Source organism: Mobula birostris, chromosome 2 (genome assembly GCF_030028105.1).
Source record: "Mobula birostris isolate sMobBir1 chromosome 2, sMobBir1.hap1, whole genome shotgun sequence".
NCBI classification, from domain to species: Eukaryota; Metazoa; Chordata; class Chondrichthyes; order Myliobatiformes; family Myliobatidae; genus Mobula; species Mobula birostris.
The window spans coordinates 147743249-147765625 of NC_092371.1; the positions used below are offsets into that span (position 1 = coordinate 147743249).

Below are 22377 nucleotides of genomic sequence, written 5' to 3' on the forward strand. Positions count from 1 at the left end.
CATTTTATGTACCTGAGGAAATGTTTGGTATCCTCTTTAATAATATTGGCTTGCTTACTTCCATATTCTATCTTTACCTTCTTAATGACTTTTTTAGTTGCCTTCTGTTGGTTTTTAAAAGCTTCCTAATCTTCTGACCTCCCTTGTTAGACATAGTTATGTCATGTTTCCCATCTTTCCTTCAGAATACTTTTTTCTTCTTTCCTGTGCCTTCTAAATTCCTTCCAGAAATTTTAGCCATTGCTGCTCTGTTGTCATCCCTGCCAGTGTTCTTTACCAATCAGTTCTGACCAGCTCCACTCTCATGCCTCTGTAATCCCCCAAAACTCCACTATAATACTGATGCATCTGATTTTAGCTTTTCCTTATCAAATTTCAGAGTGAATTTGATCAAATTCTGATCATTCTTCCCTGAGGGTTCTTCTAGCTTAAGCTCACTTCTGGTTCATTACACAACACCCAATCCAGAATAGCAGATCCTCGAGTGGAATCAACCACAAGTTGCCATCTTGTAGGCACTCTAGAAATACCCCCTCCAGGAATTCAGCACCAACTTGATTTTCCCAAATCTACCTGCATACTGAAGTCCCCCATAACTTTTGCAACATTGCCCTTTTGGCATGCATTTTTCTTTCTCCCATTGTAATTTGTAGGCCACATTCTTACTATCGATTGGGGGTCTGTATACAACTCCCATCAAAGTCTTTTTACCCTTGTAGTTCCTTAGCTCTATTCGCACTGATTCAACATCTAACGAACTATGACCGTATGTAACCTCTTCCTCAAGATTTGATTTCACTTTTTACCAACAGAGCAATGTCAGCCTCCCTGCCTTCTTGCCTGTCTTTTTGATACAATGTGTATCCTTGGGCATTAGTTTCCCAACTTCTTTCAGCCATGACTCAGTGATGCCTACAGTATCATATCTGCCAGTCTTCAATTGTGCTTGCTACAAGTTCGTTCTCCTTATTCTGTATACTGCACACAATCAAGTATAACTCTTTCAGCCCTGTATTCACCCTTTTTTGATTTTGTCCGCCTTTTACATCGAAACTCATCCCATTGACTGCAATTTTGCCTTATCAACAGCCTCTCCTCATTGCATATTTCCTCTGTTTATAAACCAGCTACCTAATCTTCAGCACTATTATCCACCTTTCCTTCGATACATTGCATTTAAATATAAGCAGCTTAGGACACTAATCATACATGCTCAATCTTGTGATTCCTAACTTTGTTTGAGATCTTACTACCTGCCTCCACAATCTTTCCACTAACTGTTCTGGCATTTTGGTTCCTATCCCCCTGCAGCTCTAGTTTAAACCCCACTGTGCAGCATTAATAAACCTTCCTGATAGGATATTAGACCCCTCCAGTTCAAGTGCAATCTGTCCCTTCTGTATAGGTCCTACCTTCCCTGGAAGAAAGCCCAATGATCCAAAAATCTTATGTCTTCCCTCCTGCACCAACACCTTAGCCATGTATTAAACAGTATAATTTTCCTAGTTCTGCACTCACTAGCATGTGGCACAGGTAGCAATCCTGAGATCACAACTTTGGAGTTCCTACCCTTTAACATAGCACCTAACTCCTTGAGCTCCCTCTGCAGAACCTCATCACTCGTCCTGCCCATGTGATCATGGACCACGATCTCTGGCTGTTCACCCTCCCACTTGCTGAGGACTCGATCCAAGATATCCTGGACCCTGGTACCCGGGAGGCAACATACCATCTGGAATTCTCGCTCTCGTCCACAGAACCTCTTGTCCTTTTCCCAAACTAATGAATCCTCTATCACCACAGCGTGTCTTTTCTCCCCCCTGACCTTCTGAGTCACAGAGGCAGACTTAGTGCCAGAGACCTGACCACTGTGACTTTCCTCTGATAGGTCATCTCCAACCCGCACCCCCCCCCACCCCCTTCAGTATCCAAAGTGATATATATGTTGTTGAGGGGGATGGCCACAGGGGTAACTCCACACTGGCTCCTTAACCCCTTTCCCCTTCCTGACTGTCACCCAGTCTCCTGTTCCCTGCACCTTGGGTGTAACTATCTCTCTGTATGTCCTATCAATCGCCCCTTCTGCCTCCTGAATGATCCAGAGTTCATCCAGTTCCAGGTCCAACTCCTTAATGTGGATTGTTAGAAGCTTCAGCTGGAAGCAGTTCTCATATTTGTAATCATTAGGGACAGTGAAGGTCTTCCTGCCTTCCCAAATGCTGCTGGAGGACCTACCTGACATCTGTACTATCCTAGGTGAGCAGAAATAAAGAAGGGAAGAAAAAAAAAACTTAACCTAGATGCAGGCAGCAATCTACAGAAAAAAAAAAGTACAGTTGATGTTTCGGGCTGAACCCCTTTGGTAGGACTGTAGAAAAAAAATAAGATGAGGAGTAGATTTAAAAAGTGAGTGGAGAGGAGAGAGATACGGTGATAGGAGAAACTGTGAGGGGGAAGGATGAAGTAAATTGATTGGTGAAAGAGATACAGGGCTGGAGAAGGGGGAGACTGATCGGGGAGGACAGAAAGCCATGGAAGAAAGAAAAGGGGGGAGGAGCGCCGGGGGAGCTGATGGGCGGGCAAGGAGATAAGCTGGGAAAGGGAAAAGGGGATGGGGAATGGTGAAGGGTGGGGGGGTGCATTACTGGAAGTTCGAGAAATTGATGTTTATGCCATCAAGTTGGAGGCTATCCAGACGGAATATAAGGTGTTGTTCCTCCAACTTGATTGTGGCCTCATCGCGACAGTAGAAGAGTTCATTGATTGACATATCGGAATGGGAAGTGGAATTAAAATGGGTGGCCATTGGGAGATCCTGGTTCTTCTGGCGGACAGCGTGTAGGTGCTCAGCAAAGCGGTCTCCCAATCTACATCAGTTCTCACTGATATACAGGAGGCCACGCCGGGAGCACCGGACACAGTATATGACCCCAATAGACTCACAACTGAAGTGTCACCTCAAGTGGAAGGACTGTTCGGCGTTCTGTATGGCCCCAGTATGTGAATCCATGGCCTCCTTTTATAATGAGGCCACACTCAGGTTGGAGAAACAACACTGTGGCGACCCACTTTCTCGCACACATGAACCGGCTCACGAAACAGCGTGCGCAGGCAGAGGGCCGGCCCCAAAAAGGGCGCCAGGCCATCTTCACCAGCAGGGGGAAAATCCCACACGTGGAAAGGGTCTGAGAATATGCATTCTCCACAGCAGTCCTGCCCCAGGGAGGGCGGGAACGGGAAGGCTTTAAAGCAGGCCGCGAAGTTTGAATAAATCTCTTTCATCGCAACTCCAACTCACGGACTACGTATGGTTATTTTAGCGCTGTGTGTAGCCCACCGCTACAACACCTTATATTCCGTCCGGGTAGCCTCCAACCTGATGGTATGAATTTTTCGAACTTCTGGCAGTACCCCCCACTTCTCTCCCCCCGCCACCCTCACCATTCCCCATCCCCTTTTCCCTCTCTCACCTTATCTCTTGCCTGCCTATCACCTCCCCCTAGTGCTCCTCCCCCCTTTTCTTTCTTCCATGACTTTCTGTCCTCCCTCATCGGACTCCCCATTCTCTAGCCCTGTATCTCTTTTAACAATCAACTTTCCAGCTCTTTACTTCATCCCTCTCCCTCACGGTTTCACCATCATCCTGTGTTTCTCTTTCCTCTCATCTCACCACTCTGACGATGGCTGCCATGCTTGCCCCTGCCTTCTTTTTATTAGCTCATGCTAATCAATCCCAAATGCCAATTGGTCGCTGGTCAAAGCTCTTTTTCCTTGTGAAAATAAATTTAAAATTTAGAGGGCAGAGAGGAACTCTTGTAATGTTTGGACAAAATATCTTCCTTGCTGTTGTGTTTGTTTCTGGCTTTCAGTATGTGCTGCTGAATGAAAACTCTAGTGATGAATTATAAACTAACTGGAGCTACAAAGGTTATAGAGACATTTATGTGAGGGAGAGGGGAGAGAGGAAAGTGCTTTTGACATTGTCTTAATATAGCCCACTTATATGGCACAGTGATGCCAAGGCAACATTCTAAATTTACATGCCTTTTAGACTAATGGAGTTGCAACATTAGTGCACTTAATTATGTATATATAAATAATTTGTGAAAACACAAGTGGGCAGTTTGTTCAATTGGATTTGGTTTATTATTATCATCACATGTACTGAAGTACAGTGAAAAGCTTGTCTTGCGTACTGTTCATATAGACCAGTTTTTACACAGTGCATTAAGGTAAAACAATAACAGAATGCAGAAGAAAGTACAACAGGTACAGACGGAAAGCGCAGTGCAGGCAGACATCATAACAAGGTAGAGAGTGGGGTGAAGAGTCTATCCTATTGTACTAAGCGACCATTTAATAGTAATAGTAGGATAGAAGCTGTCTTCGAGTAGTGGCATGTGCTTTCAGGCTTTTGTATCATCTGCCTGATGGGAGAAGGTAGAAGAGAGAATCTCCAGGTTGGATAGGGTCTTTGATTATGTTGGCCGCTTTACTGAGCCAGCAGAAGTATAGACAGAGACCATGAAGGGGTTTCTATAACAGGAATATGGCAAGAATATATCGTACATGTATGTTATGCATCTCACTACACTCTATAGTCCTGTGCTTTGACCCATTGTACAATTTCTGTTGACAGTTAGCTACATGTTCACCGTATAAGTTAGAAATAATGATTTAGATTTTTTAGTCACTTGTAACTGAGAATTTGACAGAATTGGTGACTAATTTATAAATATTTATATGCGGTGTTGAAATCTAATTTAGAATTTAATTGTATGGAAGATAAATATTTTCTCATCATGTGAATCACAAATCCTCTGGAATGATGCTACTTTAATCTGAAATTTACTAATGAGAAAGGGGAAAATATTTAATGTCCTTAAGTTACCTGCCTTAATTCATTTAAGGAAGGGTAACTATGCCAATAGCTGCATTAGCAAACATTTTTGCCTCTTATTTTGTGGACATGAGTTCTTTGTTAGGGTTGAACTTGTAATTGAAGCTAACATTCCAATGCTGCATCAAGGAGAAACTGAAATGTTGGTGCTTTCTTCTTTGTTCCTATTGTGTTCTTTCATTGCTTAATCATCATTTTCATAGTTTGAAGGCAAAGAAATTCTTTACATCCCATGATAACGATATGAACATTGTTGATCCCTTTTTCACAAATTATGTGAACCACTTTGAGCTATTATTTGGACATAATGAGGTGGAGAATAAACAAGAGTGATTTGGAAGTTTAATGTTTTTGTAACACGATTTTGCTTATTATAGGCATAATCCCCAGGGTTTGGAAGACAAAGTGAACAAACTAAAAGTAACCATGGTGGCTTGGGATCGGCATGACAGCACTGTCATTACAGCTGTCAATAACCTAACACTGAAGGTTTGGAACTCTTGTACTGGTCAGCTCATACACGTTTTAATGGTAAGAATCTGCATTTTTCATTTCGATTGAGATAGTCTAGGAGAGTACCAGAAAACTCCAGATTGTGTTGGAGGATGAAGTGTTATCAATGACAAAAACTTTTTCAGAGCTTATTACCTTTATTCTTTGCTTAATCACTTCAGATATTCCTAAAGCCTCCTTCCCATTTTCTATAAAAGTATCTCAATTATTATTGCTGTCTGTGATCCCATCATTTTATCTCCCTTCCTCTTATTTCTTTTGGTTTTTTATTGATCTTTGTTTTCTTTGATATTCTATTATCTTGCTATTCTTTTCATTTTTAAATTCATTGCCTGTAATTTTTATTATAGCTTATTCATATTTGATATAAACATTGGCAAGATAGGCTTGGTTTGGATGTTTGGGCATTTTCATGACATAAATTGGAGTCAGCTGTACTTCTACTAGAAATGTCTCTTGAAGGATGGTGTGTAAATATGGAAAAGGAGGGCAGCAATGGAACATATTTTCCACCTGGAACATTAACATTCTATTAACGTGTCTGTGGATACCACAGCCACCTGAATATTAGTCCTACAGAAATTGAAGCTGAGGGATTACTGATGGAAACAAGAAGATCGTGGTGCATTTCATGTCATAGTTGGGGATTTCAACCAGGTCTGTTTGAAGAAATCCCAATCTAATTACCATCAGCATATAACCTGTAGCACCAGAGGTCCCAACACAATCAACAACTGTTATACTAATATGCTTACCCTTCCATGCCTAGAATGCATTTTGGGAAATCTGATCACTTGTCTGTCCACCTCCTACCTGCTTACAGGCAGAAACTAAAGAGTAAGGCTCCAGAGATTAGGACAACAAATAGGTGGTCATAGGAGACAGAGGAGTAGTACTGGACTGTATAAGGACTCTTCAGATCCACAGATGAATGAATTAATGCCTCATGCTGTCACAGACTTTATAAAAACTGTTGTAAATGTGTGTCCCCACAAAGTCATTCAGAGTCTTCTCCAGCTAGAAGCCCTGGATGAACCAAGATACTTGCAATCTACTGAGAACCAGATCAGAGGCATTCAAGTCTGGTTACCAAGAACATTACGTGAGGTCCAGGTACGATCTCCAGAAAGCCATCTCATGGGCAAAGTGGCAATTCCAGGCCAAACTTGAATCAATGAGGGATGCTGGACAGTTGTAGAAGGGCTTGAATGCTGTTTCTTCTTATAAAGTAAAATTAAGCGACATAAGTGACAACAGGGCTTTGCTTCCAGATAAGCTCAATGCCTTCTCTGCTTGCTTTGACTTTCAATACATGGAGGAACCATCATGAACTCCCACAGCCCTTGATGATCCTGTGACTTCAATCTTTGAGGCCGATGTGTGAGCATCCTTAAGGAGGGTGAACCCATGGAAAGCATTTGGCACAAATATAAGTACCTGGACAAATAGTTAAGGTGACTGGATGTTCACTGAGATCTTTAACCTCTTGCTTTGGCAGTCTGAGGTACCCACCTGCTTTAAGCAAGCTTCAATTATACTGCTGCCTAAGAAGAGCGTGGTAACGTGCCTCAATGGCTATCATTCAGTAGCATATACATCCAAAGTGATGAAGTGCTTTGAGAGGTTGGTGCTTGAGACCTCCTGCCTGAGAAGCGATTTAGATCACTCCAATTTGCCTACCGGCACAACAGGTCCACAGCAGATGTCATCTCATTGGATCTTCAGTCAACCCTGGAACATCTGGACAGCAAAATGCATACATCAGGATGCTCTTTATAGACTACTGCTTGGCATTCATTGCTATCATCCCTTCAAAGCTAATCAATAAGCTTCAAGACCTTGGCCATCTTTGTGCAATTAAATCTTTGACTTCCTCACTTGCAGACCCCAGTCAGTTTGGATTGCCAACAACACTTCCTCCACAATCTCCCTCAGCGTAGGTACACCACAATGGTATGTGCTTATCCCCCTACTCTTCTTGCTTTACACACAGCCCAATGCCATATTCGTTTACTTGTGATGCCACTATTATAGGTGAAATCAAAGATGGTGACAAATCAGCATATAAGAGAGAGATTGAAAATCTAGCTGAGTAATACCATAACACCAACCTCTTACTCAATGTCAGCAAGACCAAGTAGTTGATTATTGACTTCAGGAGGACAAAACCAGAGGTCCATGAGGCAGTCCTCATCAGGGGATTACAGGTGGAGAGGGTCAGCAACTTTAAATTTCTTTGGTGCTACCATTTCAGAAGACCGGTTCTGCGTGCAGAGCACAAGTGCAATTATGAAGAAAGCACAACAGTACCTCTACTTCCTTAGGAGAGTATGAAGATTCAGCATGACATATAAAATTTTGAAAAACTTCCATAGATGTGTCGTGGAGAGTAAATTGACTGCATCACAGCCTTGTATGCAAATATCAATGCCTTTGAAAGGAAAATCCTACAAAATGTAGTGGATACAGCCCTGTCCATCATGGGTAAACCCTTCCCCACCATTGAGTACGTCTACATGGAGCGTTGTCGCAGGAAAGCAGCTTCCATCAACAGGGACCCCCACCATCCAGGACATGCTCTATTCTCGCTGCTGCTATTAGGAAAAAAGTCTAAGTGCCTCAAGACTCACCACCATTGTTCGGAAAGCGTTATTACCCTTCAATCATCAGACTCTTGAAGCAAAGGGGATATCTTCACTCCACTTGCCCCATCACTGAAATATTCCCACCAATGTTCCACCTAATTTTTAGTAGTGTGTGCAAAAATCTTAAGTAGTGCAAATTTTTTTCCTGTGACAAAAGTATTTGCGCACTGAATGCACACATGGTGCAGTTTATGTAGGTTTACAAAATATTTGACATAAAACTGCACAGAATAACAACAAAATAACATACACATTTAATTCACTCAGTTATTTTTTTCTCTCTCCTGTCTTTGGCATTTACCCATTCTTTGTAATCTCTATCTAGACTAATAGAGCTTCTATCCAATTGATAGCTTTTGATTCTCATTGACATGTCCAAATGACATTCACCTAAACGGTTTCTCAGCTTGTTTTTGAGTTGATTCATTAGGCTAAAACCTCACTCACAGTCCGCACTAGATGCAAGAAAAGTTTCCCCAATGTCCATCAACTGTGCAAGGTAGAAAAAGTCTTCATTTTGAAGTACAAATGCCACCATTTGAGGAAAGTTTGAAATCAGTTTGGCTTTAAATTGTTTTTGCACAGAAAATTTGAAGTCATTAAACTGTCTAACTATTACAGTATTTTCAGCTAGAAAACCATGACATTTTAGACATAAGGTATTAACTTGTTGATCGCCAAATGTGAAGTCACAATTTGCAAATGCAGAGAAATCAAAAACTGACCGTTCTTGTACCTCATCTTCAGGAAACTTTTGATCTTTAAGTTTGATCGTTTTCGCTCTTGCTCATCTGTACTCAACTGTAACATGCGTAGCACTCCTGTAACAGGTAGTGACGGGTTCTGTTGCCTGAGCTTTTGTACACCGTCCAAATGCGATTTACTTGCCAAATGATGCTTCAAAAAGTCAAGTTTCCAAATATCATCCCACTTCTTTCCACTAGCAAATTCTCCAGCAACTTTTACATCACGACAATACAAACAGATAACTCCAGTTTCCGAATCATACATAAATATTTCTCTTAGCTGAACGTTCATGACCTCATAAGCTTTCGGTGTAGCAGTTTCTACTATTTTGTTAAGCCATTCAACTTTAAACAAATTTGCAGTTCCTTTGTGCTTCACGCCCTTCACTTCTTTTAAATTTGACATAGTGAATCAATATCTTTTTCAATAAAAACATAGTAAGCTACCTACAGGATTTGAAACAGATCTTTGTAAACTTTACGATATGAACACTGTCTGCTAAACATGGCTGCCGCCGTGATGCAGCTGTACAAACCAGAACAGGAAAGGTGAGGTGACACAAATTAGTGATGTGCATTGTGGTATTTGAAAAACTGACTAACTAGTTAACAGAAACATTTAGCTAAAAGATTATTTTCAATAAGTATAATTATTAATTACTACATTATTTTAGGCAACCTACCTTTTGTGCGCACATTAATTTCCTTTGTGCACTGGTTGAAAAACGTGTGTATGCGTGCACACGCGCACAGCTTAGAGAGAACATAGCTTCCCACAACTTACGGACTCACTTTCCGGGACTCGTCAACTCATGGTCTCGATATTTGTTGCTTATTTATTTATTTTGGTTGTTATTCTTTTAGTGTTTGCACAGTTTGTTGTTTTGCACACTGGTTATTCACCCTGTTAGTGCAGTCTTTCAGTGGTTCTATATGGTTTTGGATTTACTGAATATGCCTGCAAGAAAATGAATCTCAGGGTTGCATATAGTGACATATATTTTTACTCTGAATGTTGAACTTTGAGATGGCAGATGAATTGAAACAGGTATTTTTCATTGGTTTTCAATGTAGTAGATTCTGAGTAACATCATAGAAATAACTGCAAACTGAGAATTGGGAAGTAGAGAGGAACTTAGATAAAATTACAGTCTCCGAGAATCTGTACTAAACATGTCATAGGAGTTGCAGACTGACTAGTTCCTGGGCGCTGGTGGACTTTATTTTCGGGTCTCGAAGGGAATGGCTATTAAGATAGTTCACGCATTTGTCTAAATTTTCCAAAGTTCTCTAGATTTGGAGAATGTTCCCTTAAATAGAAAATAGGAAGTGTTATTTATTTTTCAAAAAGAGATTGAGACAGAAAGCAGTATACGTCAGCTTAACATCTGTTACTTGTTGAATGTTTGAAGCTATCATTAAAGATGTAATAGAAAGGCACTCAGAAAAATTCAGACAAATTTAATAATGGATTTCTGAAAGGGAATTTGTGTTTGACCTATTAATTGGATTTCTTTGAAGAAGAAACATGCTAAGGATAAATGAAAACCAGTGGATGCACACTGCATTTGGAGTTTTGAAAGGTGTTTGATAAAAGCTCATGGTGTTGCACAAATGTACTATTGTGGTTAGAAGATGGGCAGAGATAGTAGGAATAAGGGAATTGACACGAGTTCTTTCTGATTGGCAAGATGTAACAAGTGGTGTGCCACAGAGTTTGTGGCTTGGGTCTCAACTTGTTATAATTTATGTAAGTGATGTGAATGAAAGGACAAAAGGTATGGTTGATAAGTTTATAATAAATGAAAAATGTTCATTTTGGCAAGAAAAATTTAAAAAAAAACATCATATGTAACAGTTAAGAGATTGCAGAGTTTTGAGAAGCATCAGGATCTTGTGTCCCAGGGCATGTTTTTTTTAAAGACTAGGATGCAGGTGCAGCATGTAATTTGGAAAGCTTACAGGTTGTTGTCACTTAATTGATCAGGAATTGAATAGGTTAAGTAGGCAGAGTTTGCCCAAGTTGTACGGGGCATTAGTAGGTACTCATATGGAGTGCTGCAAGTGGGATTGGTCTTATTAAGAGTGGATCTGAATGTGTGGAAACAGTACAGGGAAGGTTTATTTGATGCATGCCATAAGTTATCTTGTCATAAGATAGCTTATGTGACACAGTTATAAAATCATACAGGATGAAAGTAGGCTCCTTTAGGCCCACATTAACATGTTGAACACACTAGGTTTATATCTCCTGGAGTTTAGCAGCAAGAATGAGAGTTTAATTGAAACAGTGATAATAAAAATTTTGCTGTATTACAGATTGTTAAAAATTCAACAATTATTTTGTTCCAGGGGCATGAAGATGAAGTCTTTGTACTTGAACCACACCCCTTTGATCCCAGAGTTCTCTTCTCTGCAGGACATGATGGCAATGTGATAGTTTGGGACCTAGTAAGAGGAGTGAAAATTCGATCATACTTCAATATGGTATAAAATTGTGCTTTCTAAATTTATTATAAATATGAATTTAGTCGATTTCATTTCTAATTAAGGCCATTATTGTGTGTAATGCTTTTAAGTGGAAACAATATTCCAGTGGTCTGTTACCTTGTTGCCTTTGTGATATTATCATAATACTTTGATTAGAACTTTCCTAACTGTCTCTGGTGGATATAATAAAATAAATGAGGAATGCTATCTAAAATATAATATTCTTAAAATAAGAATCATCAATAGATAATTACGAATTACATGCAAAATAGAATGCAGTTTTTCACTTGACAGATGCTTGCATGTCAGACAACAATAACAAAAAAGAAATCCTTTCTCCTACCTTCTGATCTTCTGAAAGTGTCACCTTTAATAGTTTAGTGCATATTCCAGGTCTTTTTCATGAGAACTCTCTTAATTCACATCTAGGATGATAACAAAGCCTGGTCAGGTACTTGCAAAACAGCTGATCACATGTTCAGACACTTGACTTTTGACACTGACAAATAAATAATGTTTAAATAATGCTATCCCATTTTTCTGACCTACCCCCACAAGTCCAAAGAGCCTCAAATGTTGAAATTTTATTGTGGGTATCTCAAAATGTTGGTACAATTGATACAAACAAAACTGAATTTCCTCAATTCAGAGTGACACTTTCATAAGAACATAAGAAATAGGAGCAGGAATAGGCCATCCAGCCCGTCGAGCCTGCCCCGCCGTTCAATAAGATCATGGCTGATCTGTCCATAAACTCAGCTCCACCTACCTGCCTTTTCCTCATAACCCTTAATTCCCCTACTATGTAAAAATCTATCTAACTGTATCTTAAATATATTTTGTGAAGAAGTCTCACCAGCTTCCCTGGGCAGAGAATTCTACAGATTCACCACTCTCCGTCTTAAATCTTCTCCCCTGAATCTTGAGGCAATGACCCCTAATTCTAGTCTCACCTACCAATGGAAACAACTTTCCTAATTCTATCTTACCTAGCCCTTTCAAAATTTTGCATACTTCTATAAGATCCCCTCTCATTCTTCTGAATTCCAGAAAGTATAGTCCCAGGCGACTCAATCTCTCCTCATAGGTTAACCCCTGCATCCCCGGAGTCAACCTGGGGAACCTCCTCTGCACTGCCTCCAGAGCCAGTATATCCTTCCTCAAGTATGGAGACCAGAACTGCACACAGTACTCCGGGAGGGTTCTGATTTCAATTAAAGATTGGCTTCTCGGCTGACTTTAACTGAAGCAGATTAACAATAATAGAACAATTATTGGGAGTTCAGACTGATAATCCTCATGTATTTCCAAGAGAGGATCGTGTGTGATTTGGAGCTGAAATTCAGGTCACCACTGAGGCATTCAGTGAATGAGAAGCTAAGCAAGAAGGTACTTTTGAAATAGAATACTTGCTTTAAACTTCTTCACATTCTGTAGACCTTTGCATATTTTGGTGCAGTTTATTTTGAATCATTTTTTTCTTATTAGCTGCAAGGCTCCGTACATTCTGAATAAAATAATAACACAACATGGCAAGCTTCTCATTCTTGTAATACAGTGGATTCTGGTTAATTGGACCCAGTATACTTTGGCCCAATTATGCGGCTGCCCCAATTAGCCAGAGTTTCACGCAAATAGTTAAAAAGGTATTAAAAAACACAAATTACCATTTAACTGAAAAACAAATTATGTATTTAAATGAAATACAGAACAAATTAGAACATAGCCAATGCTATGGCAGTACTATAAAATTCTGTATTAGTTTGTTATTTTTATCGAAAGAGGAATTCATCTGTGTATTCTGCCATGTTTTTGGTTGACTGTAAATGAACAAAGTCAGTAATTTATTTGACTAATGTCAAACTGTTTCTTGGCATCTTGCAAAGGTTCGAAATTTTAAAGTAAAAATTATCAAAAGGCATTGCTGTTTGAATCGGTGTCCATCACCCCAGATGGATAACATAACACAGGCACATGCAACTGACGCTACTTAAAAACTGCACTCTAATCACATCCAATGGCCACACGTGCACGTGACTGATACTGGTTAGAAACTGTTTGGCAGCAGTATCATGTCCCAAGAAAGTAAGCGGCATAGTGTCTCAAGTAAATGAAAGGAATCCTAGCTATTTTCTCAATTAGTTTTTGTTTTCTAAGAGTTGTTTCAAATAAGTATCGGCCCCAATTAACCGACTCGACTCTACTTCCATTATGTGTGGAGCTTTGTTTCAGTGCGGTCTCAAATTGGCTGGCATTAGGTGTAGATCTTTTGCTGGGAAGATGTCTGATATGCTAGCATATATTGTGACCAGAAACACCTAATCCAATATTATGACAACTTCAGCTGAAAATTTTTTCTAATATAGTCTCCAGATGATTTCAATTTTGCACCGCTGGAAAAAATATGACCTTCTGTCCAGTATCTAGGCTAGTATTTTAAAATTATTTCACTTCAGCCTTTAATGCATTTCTTATAACTTTTAAAATATACATCCTTAAATGTTTTAATTTTTTTAATATTATTTTGATGTCGAAAGCAAAGCTTTGTAGGATTTATCACAAAGCAAAAGCTTCACCCCAAGCTTTGCTGTCAGGATACTCTGGCCTAAGTCCTTGCTTTGTCTTGATGTCTGACTGCCAGCGACAGAAGGTTATTGGAACGTGCCTACTGCATGCAGCCCAGATTAATGCAGACAGATAGCGTTTGATGACAATTTCAGAAGGTGGATGGGTTCAGTGTGGTCCTGCCTAATATTTTGACTCAACATAGAATGTTACAACATTCTTAATTAAAATGATTAATTCTAACCGTATTTTAACAATTTTGAAAATTGAAATGTAAGCACAATCTTGTTCTTTTTTTTGTGCTTTCTTCTCCCTTGGTACTTTCACCAAAACCAGGATGATAAAAGGTTTAAGCAGAATGCCTTTAGATTAAAAAAAAAACATACTATCCTTATTAGGAATTAAAATGCTGTTTCACTTTAGTATCATTGCTTGGCAGCATGCTGATCACTCTGAACCCCACAAAGAAAAGTGGCTGCTTGGATCTGTGTAACTCGGAGAACTGTCCTTTTCTTCATCCATCCGTAATCACTATGAATGCAAAATGCATTTTGTTGTCAGCACGTTAACATGGTAATTGTGAGATCCTAGTTCTATTTAAAGCCAGTCAAGTCACGTGTGTATGATTATTGTAATTAGTGCAAGCCTTAGGCATGCATTTCATAAGTCTTCCATGTTTTTGTCCACTTAATAAAATTAGCACTTCATATTTAAAAGGCAAGATAAATTCTATTCTGTTGCTGTTGATTTTTATTTTTCTGTCCAGCTGCTTTTGGATTAATTGTGGCAAGATTTTTGGCAGATATAATTAAAAAATGGATTGTATGGTACTTAAATTTAAATCATTACTTCTCCATCAAAAATACAGTAATTTCAGAATGATGTAGGTTTGTGCATCTGATGGCGAAGTCAGCTATCCTTTCTCTGCAAAAATACAATGTGTGTTGTTCTCATTACTATTTTTAAATTCTATTTTTCAGATTGAAGGCCAGGGACATGGAGCTGTATTTGATTGCAAATGCTCCCCTGATGGGCAACATTTTGCATGTACTGATTCCCATGGGCACCTTCTTATTTTTGGTTTTGGTTCAAGCAGTAAATATGACAAGGTATGATGGCTTTTGAAAAAAATAAGTTGTCTTAAAGATTCCCAACATTGGTTTTGGTTTTGAATATTTTTTTAAAATTTCAATCTACAACATTAAAAAAAACTTGGATACTGTTGTTGTTTGACATTTTGAATATTTCAATGTTTGTTTCTCCTTTGCTGTTGAATCATTATGTGAGCAGACAAATGGAAGCCAGAGAAGTATTTTTAAAAAGTTATCTACATGATGAACGGTTTCCATTCCTGACACATGAGTTTATTAATGAGCATTGACCTCAACATCTTGAGTTTATTGTCATCATCAGAATCTGAAGAAACAATTTATTATTGTGGAAAAGTTTGTGTGTGTGTACTGTATATTCATTCTTCAGATTCTGATGATGAATTCCAGTGCTTCTATAACCATTGAATATCCCAAACAGTAAAATTATGATGTAGATTATTATTACTTTGTTTCTATATTGAAAGGGTAATCAAAAATTTTTAATTAGTAGAAATATTGTATTCACTGCTACCTGTAATTGTGTGCTATCTTTAAGTTCAGCAAAAAGTCCCATTCTGTTGTACAGCAGCAGTATGAAACAAAACCTGACATCAAGCCCATATAAAAGACATGGGCTTTTGGACCTGAAACATTTAGGCAACAACAGTGAAAAATCTAGCAATGTTTCTAAATCAGGACCTAATGTGATTTGGAGGGGAATCTATAGGTGGCTGCGTTCCAATTCTGATAGTAAAGTAAGTAAAGATAGTTCAATAAGTAATATAAATGCTGCCTGACCTGCTAGTTCCTGCAGCATTTTGTATGTGTTACTCTTGGTAAATAACTGAAGTGCACTTGGTAGAAAATACAAACAGCAGATCCGATGCGCCAAGCACCCCACCTTGTCCTGGATGGTGCCAAGGTTCATGAGTGTTGTAGAGGAGATGTGGGACTATTCCAGTTCCATTTCATTGCACTCTCATTGCTTGTAGTTGCTGGAAGGGCTTGCACAGAATTTTGAACTTTTCACCTGTACTTGCAGGCATCAATTTTATGTGGCTATTCTCATTAAATTTTTGGTTAACTTAATAATAAAAGGATGTTGATAGAGGGGGCTTTGGTGATGGAGATATAAAACAAAGAATTGGGTACATTCTACCAGGAGCAGCTGGGTAAAGATGTAGCAGTAGTTTGCAAAATGAAAAGAGATCAGTGGTTTTTAGGTGTAAAGATGATGATGAAAGATTTTCCGGCAGCTGGGAATAGTACTTGACAAGAGAAATTATTAGCAATCTCAGTTGGTCAAGGGAGTGGTGTCTGACAACTAGTTTAGTATCGCTAGGCATGGGGAAGTAGAACGTAGGCCCCTGGAGAAGATGTTTGAGAGAATAGCCAAAGATAGCTGACTAGAGGAAGGAGTAAACCATCAAATGTTTAGTTAATAAATTGAAGTTGGAGAAATATGTACCAATTCCTCCTGGGTCTATAACAAAACTCAGCTTTTCTAAAATACATAGCAATATAAAATTACTATATAGCACATGATTTATTATAAAGTATAATTGGTTTTGCCACATGAATACCAGATGAAATGGTATTCATGAACAATTGTTAAACCACCAAAATATTTCCATAATTTCTAGCAATAGTTTTATCTCATTCCATGTATGTGCAACAAAGTTTATTATTAATGTTACAGTGTGAGAAGGCAAACAAAAATAAAGTTAGCTAATCTGATGGTCTGTTGTAGTTCTTAATAGAGAAATTAGTTAACAGATGTTTGACATAAGAAACAGAGTTTCTCTTTCTATTAATGTAAGTAGTTGTCGGTTTGTACAGGAAGAAATAACTTAATATCTGTTGGTATGTAACTGAATTGTTTGCCGCCTCTAAACTTTCTTCCCTCACTGGTGCCATCTGCCTGTAGACCTCTTGCTGCTCCCAAGCTCAACTGCTGATGTTCTGAACTCATCATAAATCTTTGAATAATTGTCCTCTATACTCAAGGAATTGTACTCTCCTACCCCAACTAAAAGAGAAATCAATCATCAAAAAGCTGCAGATGCTAAAAACTGAATATGCTGAGCATGATATGTTTCCATTAATGGGCGAGATTTGAATGATTATAGGACTGGGAGGAGCTGCTGTTTAATTCCATAGGAACTCAGGCAATGAATCTCTTGATTTTTCTTCCCTGGAGGTCATTTGAGGTATTTAAAGCAGAAGTAGATAAATTTCTGAATGATGATGAATTAGAGAGTTACAAGGAACTGGCAGAGATGCAGTCTGGGGCAAATCAACCAAGATTATTTTGAATGGTGGGACCGGCTTGAGGGGGCAAATAGCATGCTCCAGCTCTAATTTTCTTACATTCTTATGATAGCGTCAGTAGGTCAGGCAGCATCTGTGGCATGAGAAATCAAGTTAACTTTTTTATTGGGTTGAAACATATTGTATACGGTGAACATGAAAATAAAAGGCCCTGCTCTAGTCATTGGAATTCCCCTTTTCAGAAATAGGAATTTGTTGGGATTTTTGGCAAAAGTTCGCTTTTTTTTAAAAACTAAAATTTCAGAATACTAACATGTCACCATCAGGTTTTATAGCTTTCAAGTTTAAAAAGAAGTGAATATAACAGTTGATAAATCCTTCAAGGTAAAATGAAATGCCTGAACCTTTCAAAATTTCTTGCTGTAGATCTCTGATCAGATGTTTTTCCACACGGACTATCGACCCTTAATTCGTGATGCCAACAACTATGTACTGGATGAGCAGACGCAGCAAGCACCACATCTTATGCCACCTCCGTTCCTGGTGGATGTGGATGGTAACCCCCATCCACCAAAATTCCAGAGATTAGTACCTGGCCGGGAGAACTGTAAAGATGACCAACTCATTCCACAAATGGGTGTTTCTGCAACAGGTAATCAAACTCATGATCTAAGGAAACTGAAAACTGGTCAAGTATCTAGCATTGCATATTAACAAATGAAAATTTTTAAAAATTCAGAATGCAGTTAAAACTTGCATGTCTCTTAAGCTAATGTCAGTGTTCCTTCCAGACTCTGTGGAATATAATACTTTTGGCAAGAAATTGTAGTGCCAATATTTTTCAAAAGCTCATTTCATACTTAAGTTGTATAGTGTGTAGGATTTTATTCTCACATAATGGTGCAGCTTTAGGGGATATTACTACCATGCTGGTAACTCAATAATACATAGATCTGATTGTCCTTGTCAAGTTAAAAATGCAGAATAGAAATAAATACATACTAAATTTAACAAAAAGTGTAAAGATTTTCAAATGTCACATATATAATTTTAGAAAACGCAACAAGAGATATTTATTTTGGAAAATATAAAAAAATTTACTAAGGAATATGGTAGTGCTTGCTAATTTGTAGAATGAAACTAATTGCTTTTGCTTTGCCTGTTATTTTGCTGTTGCCACTTTCGCTCTAGGTTTGAACCAAGTTCTAAGTCAAGCAAACCATGAAGTCAGTCCATTGGACAATATGATTCAACGACTTCAGCAGGAACAAGATCAGAGACTAACTACAGGTACCAACAACACCTTGAACAGAGGAAGATTAGGTAGGACAATTTAATACCTGACTAGTAAATGCAATATTATAGAATTAATTAACATGTATCTAATTTAGCAGAATAGCTTTTATGTCATTCATCGTTTTGTCCATGAACTCCCAATTGTCACCTCAAAAATTTAAGCCTTCTGTAAGATTTGATTGACTTTAGGATGCCTAAATTATGTTTAATTGATAACTGGTTTATTATTTTCATATGCAGTGAGGTATAATGAAGAAGTTTGTTTACATGCTATCCATACAGACCATTTTATCACATCAGTATGTCAAGGTTGTACAGGGGAAAAGCAATAACAGAATGCAGAATATAGTGTTACAGTCATAGAGAAAGTCCAGTGCAGGCAGACAATAAGATGCAAGGTAGATTAACCAAAGTCCTTTTTAAAATAAAAAAAAGTTGAATGCCTCCACGCTCTTCCTGTTTATTATTTTATGTTCCAGCAGTTTCCCTGGTGGATTACAAATGGTAAACTACAAAATAAGGAAGTTAGAAATAATGGAATAATGTCATTTGTTAAAACATTCCACCACAAGTGCCATGGCAGGGGAGCAACAGAAGTAACACCATCTCATTTCTGTTACCCATGCTGCCGTTGCAACAGAGTAGTGCAAGGCTTCACTAGGTTCACTGGGCTTAACTGCTAAAAGTTAAATAGTTTGTGAAACCTGCCACCTTTTCAATTGATCATGGGGAATAAGGAGAGTTATTATGGTAGCAGTGGCACAGTAAGTAGTGCCACTACCAATGTATCAGGTTCAATCTTGATGTCCAGTGCTGGCTGTACAGAATTTGTACATTTTTCCTGTGTCCACTTGGGATTCTTTTGTGTGCTCTTATTTCCTCCCACATTCCAAAGATGTGCTGGATTGTAAATTAATCGGTTGCAGCAAATTCCCCCTAATATAGTGGGGGTAGAGGATGGCAGAAAAATTCAGGATGAAAAAAAATACATTACAGGGAAATAGAAAAACACACAGACCCAGTGGGCCAAATGTCTTTTGTCTCTGTCATATATGTGACAACAAAAATAAAAAAAAAAACATTTCAGTGATAGTTTGGATTTTGCTAGCAACACCATATCCCAGCAGGCCTTTAAAGCTTCTAATGTTGGTTTGCTGACTCTATCGAAGAGCAGAACATACGTTCAAAAGCAGCCTTGAGACTGGAAGGTTAGTTTGTTTGTGATGAGATAAGCTCCACCATACTCAGAATTCAACCACAAATATGCAGAAGTTGTCCACTGTGTCATTGTTCCTGTGTTTCAGTTGAACTAGTTGGTGGAGGGGGTGAGAAGAGAGGGGAATTTATTGAGTTTACATTTCTGATTGTAAGCTAAATACAAACTAATTGTGTGTGAATGCTTGGAAGGGAAATGAGGGTTAAGCTTACTTGCAATGCTCTTCTTTGTGGACTGGAATACTAATGCTGTCAGATTTCACTTTTGAGGTAAGGGCTACCTAACTAAAGGAGTGGAGGGTGTTTCTTCCCTGATGTTACTTTGCAGCAGGGACTTGACACTGATTAGAGGGAAAAAAAAGTCAATAAAGAGTCCTAAAACTCTTAAAGAATTTTTATTACATAACCAGGACCTTCCAAAATGGAAAGCACTGGTGGGGAACAAAGACATAATATAAATGAAAAAGAAGAGATTTTCCTCATTCCTATTTCCCTCTTATATAATCTTGTACCAAAAATGTAATCCCTTGTTTGCTTGTTACTGATGAATACCTGGTGTGCAAAAGTTGGTGCTGTGTTTGTCTATGTAACCAGTAACAGATGTTATGTATATATACTTTTCTTATCTTCGCCTCTGATTCCAGTCAAGCTTTTTTATGTCTTTATCCATATCTTAGTTTCTAGATGTTCTGGAAAATATACCTTTCTCATATCAATTTACTTACAATTTAATACATAAAGCAAGTATGTTTGCCTTCCAACTTCAGAGACCCTGGTTCATATTTCCACATGACATAGAATGAGACCATTTGAGCTCATCAGGTTTGCCAGCTCAGACAGCAGTTCCATTCCTGCTAAGTGTCCTAGAAATTTATTTTCACATACTCCATCCCCTTGCCTCCATCCCTATTCTCCTACCCCCAGATTCTACTTTCATCTACACAATAGAGGCAACTTGCAGTGACCAACTCGCCTACCAACCTAGCATCCCAGCCTTCGATGCTGTTTGTCCAGATAATGCATATTCTCCTCATAGGACCGTAAGGCATTGGAGCGGCATTAGGCCATTTGGTCTATTGAGTCTGCTCTGCCATTCAGTCATGGCTGATCCCCTTTTCTCCTCCTCAGCCCCACTCCCCAGCCTTCTCACCATAACCTTTGATGCTCTGGCCAATCAAGAACAAACACGCTCTGCCTTAAATACACCCAGTGACCTGGCCTCCACAGCTACTTGTGGGAACAAATTCACCTCCCTCTGGCTTAAGAAATTACTCTACATCTCTGTTTTAAATGGGCACCCATCTATCCTGAGGCTGGGCCCTCTTCTAGACTGCCCTACCATGGGAAACATCCTTTCCACATCTGCTCTGTGTAGGCCTTTCAACATTTGCGAGGTTTCAATGAGATACCCCTTCATCCTTCTAAATTCCATTGAATACAGACCCAGAGCCATCAAATGTTCCTTGTATGATAACCCTTTCATTCTCAGAATCATCCTTGTAAACCTCCTCTGAATCTTCTCCAATGCCAGCACATCTTTTCTTAGATGAAGAGCCCAAAACTTTATACAATACTCAAGGTGAGGCCTCACCAGTGCCTTGACCACATGGGTGTCTTTTACATTGAAGAAATCTAAGCACATCCTAAAAACCTGTGGACATGCTAAATAGCTACAGCTAATTATGTATTCTAATGCAAATTAATTCAAAGATGAGTTGATGAACATATCTGAGAGAGAATAATTTGCGGTGATAGAGAGAAATAAGGAAATGGGTAATGGGATTTGCATTATTTTGTACTGGGCACTGACATGGACCCAGTAGACAGAAGTTCAACTCCTTTGTCATGAATTCTCTGGGCAAAAGAGGGACAAAGGTAATGGAAATAAAGCCCACATAGAAATTAATGTACCTTTCACAATACGCTGGTTGAGGGAACTGGTGGGATTACGTTTTGAGGATGATACAGAGGCATCAAGGTGACATAGACTAGTTAGGTGAGCATGAAAATATTTGGCAGACAGAACATAACATGAATAAATGTAGTTATCCATTTTGGATGAAAATATAGAGCTGGTTATCGAAAAGTTAGCTTTAGAGATATTGATTGAAAAGGGAGCTTATGCGTCTGTCATTGAGGGCAAGCTTGCAGGTGCAGCAAGCAATTATGAAGAGAGATAGGCCTTCCTGTAATAAGAGGTATTGAATACAAGAGCAAGAGTACAGTCTTTGCTAAGACCATACCTGAAGTGTCTGTAGTTATGGTCTCTTCACCTAGGAACAGATATACTTGTTAAAGGGAGTGCATCCGAAGTTCTTTAGACTCATTCTTGGATTGGCTGGACTATATTGATCATGCGAGAGTGAGAATTTTTGCCATCAGCATCATCTGGCCCAGTATTTTGAAGAATGCTTATTTCTTAATATTGACAGTTCATTCAAATTATCATACTGATATTTTTCTATTCTCCAACTGATGGCATGCTGCAAGGGAGTACACCATCTAAATTGGGTCATTTTGCTAAATTGTGAGAATGAAAATCTTGAGTATTTTTAAAAGAAAATGCTATATAGTTGCAAAGCTGTTCATGTTCTCATTTGCTTGTTTTCACTTTGTACTTATTATCAGTATGCTTTCCAAATATG

General features: G+C 38.7%; 1 protein-coding gene across 3 annotated transcripts in view; it reads left to right on the forward strand.

The window, feature by feature from the left end:
- phip (pleckstrin homology domain interacting protein) overlaps window positions 1-22377 on the forward strand; it is a 192638-nt gene that overhangs the window by 105992 nt on the left and 64269 nt on the right. For 2 of the 3 annotated variants that reach the window (XM_072250215.1, XM_072250210.1), the window contains exons 14-18: window positions 5278-5431; window positions 11157-11291; window positions 14840-14968; window positions 17648-17873; window positions 18413-18544. In XM_072250215.1, coding sequence (XP_072106316.1) covers window positions 5278-5431; window positions 11157-11291; window positions 14840-14968; window positions 17648-17873; window positions 18413-18544 — 776 coding nt within the window. The remainder of the gene's footprint in view (window positions 1-5277; window positions 5432-11156; window positions 11292-14839; window positions 14969-17647; window positions 17874-18412; window positions 18545-22377) is intronic. The other variant, XM_072250216.1, reaches the window with a different exon arrangement.